The sequence below is a fragment of the Littorina saxatilis genome, linkage group LG16 (assembly GCF_037325665.1).
Source record: "Littorina saxatilis isolate snail1 linkage group LG16, US_GU_Lsax_2.0, whole genome shotgun sequence".
Lineage (NCBI taxonomy): Eukaryota > Metazoa > Mollusca > Gastropoda > Littorinimorpha > Littorinidae > Littorina > Littorina saxatilis.
The window spans coordinates 40,988,742-40,999,177 of NC_090260.1; the positions used below are offsets into that span (position 1 = coordinate 40,988,742).

At 43.5% G+C, this 10,436-nt stretch overlaps 1 protein-coding gene across 1 annotated transcript; it reads right to left on the reverse strand.

Moving 5' to 3' along the window:
- Positions 1-638: 638 nt before the first annotated feature.
- LOC138950002 (uncharacterized) lies at positions 639-1,532 on the reverse strand. Its single transcript, XM_070321783.1, has one exon. The coding sequence runs from the start codon at positions 1,530-1,532 to the stop codon at positions 639-641; it is 894 nt and encodes a 297-aa protein (XP_070177884.1).
- Positions 1,533-10,436: the final 8,904 nt, after the last annotated feature.

The window sequence follows — 10,436 nt, forward strand, 5'->3', positions numbered from 1 at the left end:
AGCAGCCATTGAAGCATTAAGATCTAACAAAAGATCAAAAAGACATGATCTTGTCATTGCCATAAAGGAGCTGGCAAATAAAATTATAAACAAGTCGCGTAAGGCGAAAATACAACATTTAGTCAAGTAGCTGTCGAACTCACAGAATGAAACTGAACGCAATGTAACGCAGCAAGACCGTATACTCGTAGTCCACCGCTCACGGCATAGGCAGTGAAATTGACAAGAAGAGCGGGATAGTAGTTGCGCTGGGAAGGATAGCACGCTTTTCTGTACCTCTCTTCGTTTTAACTTTCTGAGCGTGTTTTTAATCCAAACATATCATATCTATATGTTTTTGGAATCAGGAACCGACAAGGAATAAGATGAAAGTGTTTTTAAATTGATTTGGAAATTTTAATTTTGATAATAATTTTTATATATTTAATTTTCAGAGCTTGTTTTTAATCCGAATATAACATATTTATATGTTTGTGGAATCAGAAAATGATGGAGAATAAGATAAACGTAAATTTGGATCGTTTTATAAAAATTTTTTTTTACAATTTTCAGATTTGTAATGACCAAAGTCATAAATTAATTTTTAAGCCACCACGCTTAAATGCAATACCTTCTTCTTCTGCGTTCGACGGTTGTGTCTAGGGTCGTAGTTCCGCTGCTGTCGTGAACTGGAACGTCGCTTTCAGGTCTTCTGACGTTCCCCAGAGCTTGGTCTCCAGTGTAGCTCCTTCTGGCCAGATCTGGTTCCGCAGCAGAGTGAAGTTTGTGCATGTATTCAATACATGTTCTACTGTCTGGTCGGCCGCCCCACAATCGCACAATGCCGACTCTGCTACGCCGATCCTTTTCAGGTGCGCTTTAAAGCCGCAGTGCCCTGTACGCAGCCGGAAGATGGCAGTCTGCTCTGCACGGCTGAGGCGGTGGATGGGGTCTTGGTCTGGCTTGTAGCCTCCGTTTCTTTCTTTGAATGCTGTCTTCCAGCGATGCTTGATGAGGGTTTTGGTCTCTCGGAAGGACAGGCTGGTTTCTGGTTGTTCCTGTCTTCCTGCATCTTTGGCCAGACCATCCGCCTTCTCATTTCCAGCGATGCCGCAGTGCGCTGGAATCCACTGCAGAACTACGGAGGCTTTCTGGGACAAGTCGTTCAGGGACTTCTTCAGCTCTTCCACGAGGTGTTCTGCAGGGGCTGTGAGGACTTGTAGTGCGGACAGGCAGTCAGAGAGGAAGACAACCTTGGGTGGGGTTTCCTCAAGAGAGGTGAGGAAGTCTGCAGCTGTATGGAGGGCAACAACTTCTGCTTTGAAGTTGGAGCAGAGAACACCGCATGGTGTGGTCAGTGTCTCTGGGGGTCTTCCTGGAATTTGAATGAAGACGCCACTTCCTCCGTTCTTGGTTGCGCACTCTGCCGAACCATCTGTATAAGCGTGGGTCCACTTGCTGGCTGGGTACCTCCTGTGTATTTCTTCCAGGGCAAGGGAGCGGAGGGCTGCATCACTCTGTTGCTGTTTTCCAGAGATGCCAGGAATGGACATCCTTACATGGAATCTCTGACTCTGGGGAGACCACGGCTTTGGATAAAATGCAATACCGAAGTCCGGGCTTCGTCGAAAATTACCCGACCAAAATTTCAACCAGTTTGGTTGAAAAATGAGGACGTGACAGTGCCGCCTCAACTTTCACGAAAAGCCGGATATGACGTCATCAAAGACATTTATCAAAACAATGAAAAAACGTCTGAGGATATCATACCCAGGAACTCTCATGTCAAATTTCATAAAGATCGGTCCAGTAGTTTAGTCTGAATCGCTCTACACACACACACACACACACACACAGACAGACACACACACACACACACACACGCACATACACCACGACCCTCGTCTCGATTCCCCCCTCTACGTTAAAACATTTAGTCAAAACTTGACTAAATGTAAAAAAGGAAGCGAGATTAACCTGGTCTGGTGTCCAGCACACGTGAACGTGCCTGGCAACGAGAAAGCAGACAAAGCCGCTAAAGAAGCTGCCCAAGGCATAGGCGCCTCCGAGGTAGACCTGCCATTGTCTGCTTCTGAGATCAGTAGCCTTACAGACTCTCTTCTCTGGAGAGAATGGAGGAACAAATATATGCACACGGCTATAAGCTCTGGCTGGCTCATTCGGGAAGCCCCATCAAAACAGATGAACACCTATAATGCATGCCCACGTGTAATAAAAAGGATTAACCGCCTAAGGGCAGAAGCTGGGAACTACCAATTTCTGGAGCTTAAATGCACCTGTCAATCCGACCTCACCATTGCTCATTTGACTTTGGAGTGTGATTTGAACTCATGCCACTTTCAACCCCTGACTCAGTTTATAAACTCAAATAGAAATATCCTGCCAAATACCTTAAAGGAAAAATTAAGCTATCTTTTAAGTTTTAATAAAGACCTTGGGTGGCAAGGTCCCAAACTTATCGCTGGACTTGTGCACACGCACCCACTTGGTCCCTGGATATGAAGAGACATTGCTGCGGCTGACGCCATTGCTTCTCATACAGCTACTATATATTTTTTATCAGAACTTTTAAAAATACCATTTTATATCCAAGTATATCTCTTAACACCATTTTTAATTAGATGAGCGAGAGTGTGCGGGGGGCGGAAGGGTGGTGAACCACTGTACATAAAGGGACAGTTTGTGTGCGTGCCTGTGTGTGTTCTTAATCTAAGACAAATGTCGCCAATGTTTTTACAGAGTGACGTTAAATAAACGATTTTATCATCATCATGTGTTTGTATGAATGGAGGAGGGATTGGCCCAGAGATTCAGAGAATACAAACTTAAAACTGAACAGGAAATAAAGCAGCAGATGAGGGAGGAGCAGGAGAAGGCAGAGCATGAGCTCGCCGACGCTGCACTAGATAAGCTAAAAACAGGAGAGCAAGGTTTCATCACAGACCTACATTCTACTGGATGGCTGTCTCAGGATCTAGGTCACTTTAGTGGGAATATCGGTCAACTTCGAAACCTGGGGACCAGCCACTTCCGGTTCCCCTTTCAGAGTAATGAGATTGCTGGGGCCGTAGAATTGTTCATTCAGTTTTGTCCTTTTTTTCCAAAGTTGATATTAGTCGGAAGAAACAAGGACACGTGTGGTACGTGGGGGTATTTCCCGGCGAGTTTTCAGTGTTGTTGTTGTTGTTGCGAAGCGAAGCGGCTTCCCAGTGCGGAAGGCAGGCAGTGTGTGCATCAAACAGTGTTGTTGTGATGGATGGATGAGTGAGTGATCAGGGTGAATGAGTTAGTTAAACTGTGACTGAATATCTATTGATTGATTGATATTAAAGTGAACATTAGGGAGGGAGGATTAGAAATGCACCATTGTGCACTCGCCTTGATGTAAGGAACATTACTGCAGTCTCCAACTAGTGGGTTAGATAGGCTCTTGATAAAGACTGAGGCAAAATGTGCCAAATCACACATTGTCTCGTAAGAAGGAAAAATCTTCATTTGTCACCTTTCTGCACTTTTTTGACTTTGAGTGCATAGCCACAATGGTCACAGACAAGATGCATCAAACAGATTTCAAAAAGACCCCAAACTGAACTTATGACTATTTGTAACCCCTCTCACCTTTTTGACTTGGCCGTACCCAAGCCAAAAGGCTAAAAAAATCATAACTAATTCCATGTTGACTTTTTGGTAGGGTGGACCTATTGTTCCAGACTCGCCTTGATTAAAGCAACACTAGTGCAGTGTCCAACAGCTTTTAAAATTTGTTTTGACCGCTTGACAATGTACATGTCAACAATCCCTGACTGTGATGTATTAAGAAAAAATCTTCATTTCTCCCCTTTCTCCACTTTTTTGTGTGTCAGTGCATAGCCACAATGGTCACAGAAAAGATGCAGCAAACAGATTTGAAAAAGACCCAAAAGTGAACTTGTTATGACTATTTCTAACCTTTCCCACCTTTTTGACTTGGCCGTACCCAAGCCAAAAGGCTAAAAAAATCATAACTAATTCCATGTTGACTTTTTGGTGGGGTGGACCTATTGTTCCAGACTCGCCTTGATTAAAGCAACACTAGTGCAGTGTCCAACAGCTTTTAAAATTTGTTTTGACCTCTTGACAATGTACATGTCAACAATCCCTGACTGTGATGTAGTAAGAAAAAATCTTCATTTCTCCCCTTTCTCCACTTTTTTGTGTGTCAGTGCATAGCCACAATGGTCACAGAAAAGATGCAGCAAACAGATTTGAAAAAGACCCAAAACTGAATTTGTTATGAATATTTCTCACCTTTTTTGGACTTAAAAAATTTGGCCCAACAAACACAGCAAAAATCTTCATTTTCCCCCTTTCTTCATCATTTTGTCAGATCGAATTCATCCTCGTCCTGTGAGGGAAAAAAACCCGTCTATCTATGAAATATTCATAGTTGTTATACGAATTGAAAACAAAAAGGCTATTAATGAGAAAACAATCAAGCCAAAGTTTGCAAACTACTAGCTTAGTAGACTAGGAGTAGGAAAGTCTGCAAGTGTACTGTTGCACAACTTACAGTCGTCAAAGCGAGTATTTACGGCGACAGGGAGAACAAAAAACGTAGCAAGAAGATGTTCAATATTATAAAATCAACAGTTCATAAGTTATACGCGGAAAACATAGTAATAGCTTTCATTTTACCCGAAGAATGTCGTCGACGTTGAAGTTTTTGCAGACGACATTGCTGGTGGAATTGAAACCGGATGTGATCGATCCCCAGCAGTTGGTTTGACCTCGTTTCTCTCACTGCCTGACAAGGCGAGAGAGAGAGCGCGCACTGAGACAGCCATCCAGTAGAATGTAGGTCCGTGGTTTCATCGAGCAGTGCCTCGGCTTCATGGTTAAGGCCAGACAGATGCAGAGTCCTCTCGACCTGATCGACTCCCTCTCAGCTACATACACACAACTCTCCAACACCAAGGTTGAACGCTTCATTCCGGACGGCGCCACTCTGGTGCTGGGCGCCCTTGCTGGTGCCAAGCAGCTGTCCGTGACGGATATGAAAGCTGTTAAAACCACTTTTTAACCTATTTTAAATCTGCCCTTTAACTTACCTTCTTTGTGCGTGTTAAAATGGCTGAACAAGGTGAAAGCGGTCACGGATTTATCATATTACAGTGGAACTGTCGCTCTATCAACTCTAACTTCTCTCAGCTATATAATTATATATCAAATCACTCTGCTGACATCTTAGTTATCCAGTCAGTCAAGAGAAAACGCTCCCTACTGCCTTCTATAGATGGTTTTGACTTCCCTCCCATAGTAGAGCAAAAGGGCTCAGGGCAACTCATTCAAACAGCTATTTATCTAAAGTCTTCCTTAAATTACAAACCCTTTGCACCTCTCATCCCTAGTTCAGAAAATCTCAGTACATGTGCTGTCGAAATCGAAATAAAAGGATCCAAAAACCTCAACATAGTTAACATATTTTACCCCCACGGGTGTAATAAAAAAGGAACTACCGACTGGCTAAAATCCCTGGATCATAGCAGGGCACACTGGTGCGTGATGGGTGATTTTAATAATCACCACCCTCTGTGGGACTCTGCTAACCCTAGATACAAACATGCCAATAGCAACCTTGCTGACGTCATTTTGGAAACTGACTTTTGTACACTAAACGATGGCTCGGCAACCAGACTTCCAGACAGAGCTGACCATTCCCCGTCAGCAATCGATCTCTCCCTTTGCTCAAATGCCATAGTCACTGACATCGACTGGAACGTTTTCCCGGACACCCTCGGCTCCGATCACTTACCAATTGTTCTTACCTTCCGCCACTTCGCCCCTTATCGCAATAACTCGGAGGCCGGAAAAAAGTACGTTTTTCGTAAAACCTTTGCCCCCAGCGTTTCGACCAATCAGATTTTAGGGCACAGCAGCCTCTCTCTGATAACCGGAACTAGGGGGCAATAGGTGCCTGGCCTGAAATACCTCTTTCACTTTTGATGCTCGAAGATTACTTTGCCAGAGGATTACTTTGAGAAATTCTGCAAGAAAACGGATTATCTTGTTCAAAATCATGAACACAAAATCAAGGACATGCACGAAGGTATGGTTTGAAACGGCTATTGGTGGTATATGGACGAAAGACTTGGCGAACTTCCCCTGCTTAAGCGAGGGTGCGTATCGCTAGGTGTCATATATTGTGCTGAGTGTCATTTGTCCTACGTGTCATTTGTGCTACGTGCCGCTATCGCTACGTTGATTAGTGCTACAAATAATTTGTCGATGAGTCACTATCATTGGTTCATTATCACTACGTGTCGACAGCACTACATCTTTTTGCGCGACGTGTCATTATCGCTACGTGTCAATACCACTACTTACTGACGACTCTCTTTCTCATTTTTTTCAGTCTCTCGCTCTCACTCGTGGTTTGTGTGTGTATATGTATGCCTGTGTATGTATGTGTGTGCGTGTGTCTGTCTGTTTCGGTGTGTGTGTGTGTGTGTGTGTGTGTGTGTGTGCCTGCCTGTGTGTGTGTGTGTGTGTGTGTGTGACTCTCTATCTCTCTCTATCTCTCTCTCTCTTGCTCACTCGCTCGCTCACTCACTCTGCCTCTCTCTCTCTCTATCTCTGCCTCTCTCTCTCTCTCTCTCTCTCTCTCTCTTTCTCACTCTCTCTCTCTGTCTCTCTCTCTCGCTCGCACTCTCTGAAGGAATATTATGTTGTTCCTTTCAATTTGCCAGAGATTTGTAATTTTCGGAAGAAAGTCTCTGCATGATTTTCAGTTGTTTCTTTCGGATTTTGATCTTTTTAGAAAAAAAAGGGCTTTGTTTTTGACTAATTGTAAGACAGTGTTATTGCATATATTTGTAAATGGAAATATTGACACAAGGTATAACCGAGGATATTGAAACCTTTTCTTCTCTCCCAAATTCTTTTATGAAATGAGAGGGGGAGAGAGAGGGGGGGGGGGGGGGGGGATTGACAGACAGAAAAAGCGCGAGAAAGCGGAAGAGAGAGACAGTTAAAAGGGATGGAGGGTGTTTTTATATTTAGTCAAGTTTTGACTAAATATTTTAACGTAGAGGGGGGAATCGAGACGAGGGTCGTGGTGTATGTGTGTGTGTGTCTGTCTGTGTGTGTGTGTAGAGCGATTCAGACTAAACTACTGGACCGATCTTTATGAAATTTGACATGAGAGTTCCTGGGTATGATATCCTCAGACATTTTTTCATTTTTTTGATAAATGTCTTTGATGACGTCATATCCGGCTTTTCGTGAAAGTTGAGGCGGCACTGTCACGCTCTCATTTTTCAACCAAATTGGTTGAAATTTTGGTCAAGTAATCTCCGACGAAGCCCGGACTTCGGTATTGCATTTCAGCTTGGTGGCTTAAAAATTAATTAATGACTTTGGTCATTAAAAATCTGAAAATTGTAAAAAAAAAATGTTTTTTATAAAACGATCCAAATTTACGTTCATCTTATTCTCCATCATTTTCTGATTCCAAAAACATATAAATATGTTATATTTGGATTAAAAACAAGCTCTGAAAATTAAAAATATAAAAATTATGATCAAAATTAAATTTTCGAAATCAATTTAAAAACACTTTCATCTTATTCCTTGTCGGTTCCTGATTCCAAAAACATATAGATATGATATGTTTGGATTAAAAACACGCTCAGAAAGTTAAAACAAAGAGAGGTACAGAAAAGCGTGCTATCCTTCTCAGCGCAACTACTACCCCGCTCTTCTTGTCAATTTCACTGCCTTTGCCATGAGCGGTGGACTGACGATGCTACGAGTATACGGTCTTGCTGCGTTGCATTGCGTTCAGTTTCATTCTGTGAGTTCGACAGCTACTTGACTAAATGTTGTATTTTCGCCTTACGCGACTTGTTTATTTTATGGTTGGTTGGTTTTAGTTCTTAATGCACTGTTTTTGACAATAGTTTTCATTCGGTAAAAGCCAAATTCAATTACCGCTCGCTCTCTCTCGCTCTCTCTCTCTCTCTCGCTCTCTCTCTCTCTCTCTCTCTCTCTCTCTCTCTCTCTCTCTCTCTCTCTCTTCATTACACACACACACACACACCGCACACACACACACACACGCACACACACGCACAAACGCATACGTACACACAGTATCGTACACACAAACTCACACACAGAAAAACATCCGTGTATGTATTTATACGGTATCATGCGAGAGAGAGAGAGAGAGAGAGAGAGAGAGAGAGAGAGAGAGAGAGAGAGAGAGAGAGAGAGAGAGAGAGAGAGATAGAGTGGGGAGGGGGAAATCCAAGATTAAGGGTGGGTACGAAGTCAACGTAGTTGGCATCGCTGATAGCCGTGCCATTGCCAGACACGAAGTGACTCGAGCAGACTTTTCAATGGCACGACAAACCCCTGTCGTCGGATTGCTTGCACCCATCGCGTCCTTCGCTGTTGCGCCTTCGCACTTGCACCCATCGGAAAGCCATACAATGACAAATTCTGTCCACCCTATTTCTCTTTCTTCATTCCACTGTTGCACTTGCAGTTGCAAACACAACAGTTTGCCTCGTCGTCTCCGCACTTGACTTAGCACCAAGCCTCGTTGTCGAATTTTCCTTTTGCCCCCTAGTTCCGGTAGATCTGACAATAAACTTCACAGCGCATGCGCCAAAATTTAAGTGAAAAAGGTCTATTACAAACAGGCAAATTGGGACAGCTTCCGTGCGGAGCTCGAGGGTGTCAGGGAGGAAACTCTCCTTACGGATGACATCGAAGCCTCTTACAATAACATACGTCAATGTATACTCACTGCTGCCAATAATCACATTCCGCTTAAATCAGTAAATCCTAACTGTAAGGCCAAAAGGAATGAGTGGTGGAATGCAGACTGTGATGAAGCCTTGGCAAACAAGCGATATCACATTAGGACATATCTCAGGCACTGCTCAGACGCTAACTTCACGAATATGAAGTCAGCTGAAATACAATTTAACCAGATCACCGCTAAGGCTAAACTTCAAAACTGGGAAAACTTTGTCCACAAAGAAACTAGAGATTACAAAGACTGTGGCAAAATCTGGAAGAAAATCCGCAGATTTAAATGTAGACACAGAACTAAAGAAAAGCCACTACTATCGGGTGATGAATTGACCACAACTGACTCTGAAAAGGCAAACCTATTAGCAGATACCTTTGCCAAAAATAGTCAATCAAAATCCGTAGATTCTGATCGACTCAATTATAGGTTAGATCAGGAGAAGGGTTTCACATACCCCCCAGATGACAACCAGTTGCCTATACACTGCATGCTTAAAGCAAAAGAAGTCCAAAACGCCATCTCTTCTGTGAAAGACCCAAAATAATCCACAGGTTTAGACCCAATATCATATCACATGATAAAACATTTACCACCTAACTTTGTTAAGTTGCTCACTCAGTTTTTCAATCTATGCTGGTTAAAGGATACTATCCCCGCAGCGTGGTCAGACTCACAAGTAGTAGCAGTATTGAAGAGCGGAAAACCGGGCAATCTACCTGGCAGTTACCGCCCCATATCACTAACCCCCCACCTCAGCAAGATCTTTGAGCGTGTGGTGAACCAGAGGCTGGAGTTCCACCTCAATAAACACAATATCATTCCTACATGCCAGGCAGGTTTCAGGCAAGGTCGTTCGTGTGCGGACCACATTGTGCACGTCACTGAAAAAATCAAAAAGACCTTCTTTGATATTAAATCTGCGTACGATAGCGTCTGGCATGCTTGTCTACTCCTAAAACTCGGCAGAATCGGTGTCTCTGGTCACATATGTACCAATTCATCAAAAACTTCATCAGCAATCGCAAGATGTCTGTCCGAGTGGGCTCTTCGGTGTCCGAAACCCATGCGCTGGACATGGGGGTTCCCCAGGGCAGTATCATCGCGCCAAACTTATTCAGCATCATGCTCTATGACATTACTTCTGTTAAGGTTGACGGTGCCAGTGTACTTCTGTATGCGGACGACCTCGCCTTAATAGACACTAATAGACCACGCCATAACAGAGTTACCAACACTGTTGACTTATCTTCTTACCAAACTAAAATCGACAACCTCTGTCAATATATGTACACCAACGGCTTCCAACTAGCCTCAAATAAAACAGTCTTTCTTGTTGTCTCCCGTAGACAACTGTACAGGAACTGCAGTATAAAGATAGGTTGTGATATTATCAAACCGAGCTCAGAAGTTAAGTTCCTCGGCGTTATCATTGGTACTCGACTTAACTGGACCAGTCATATCGAACATCTGATCAATAAGGCCAACAAGGATCTTTATATCATACGCTACCTGGCGTCCCAATCCTGGGCCAGAGGACGCAAGTGTGTCACAGAGGTAGTGCGGGCATTAATTCGCTCCCGCCTCCTGTACGGGTGCGAAGCTTACTTCGCGACGCGCCCGACGCTCATGAAAAAAC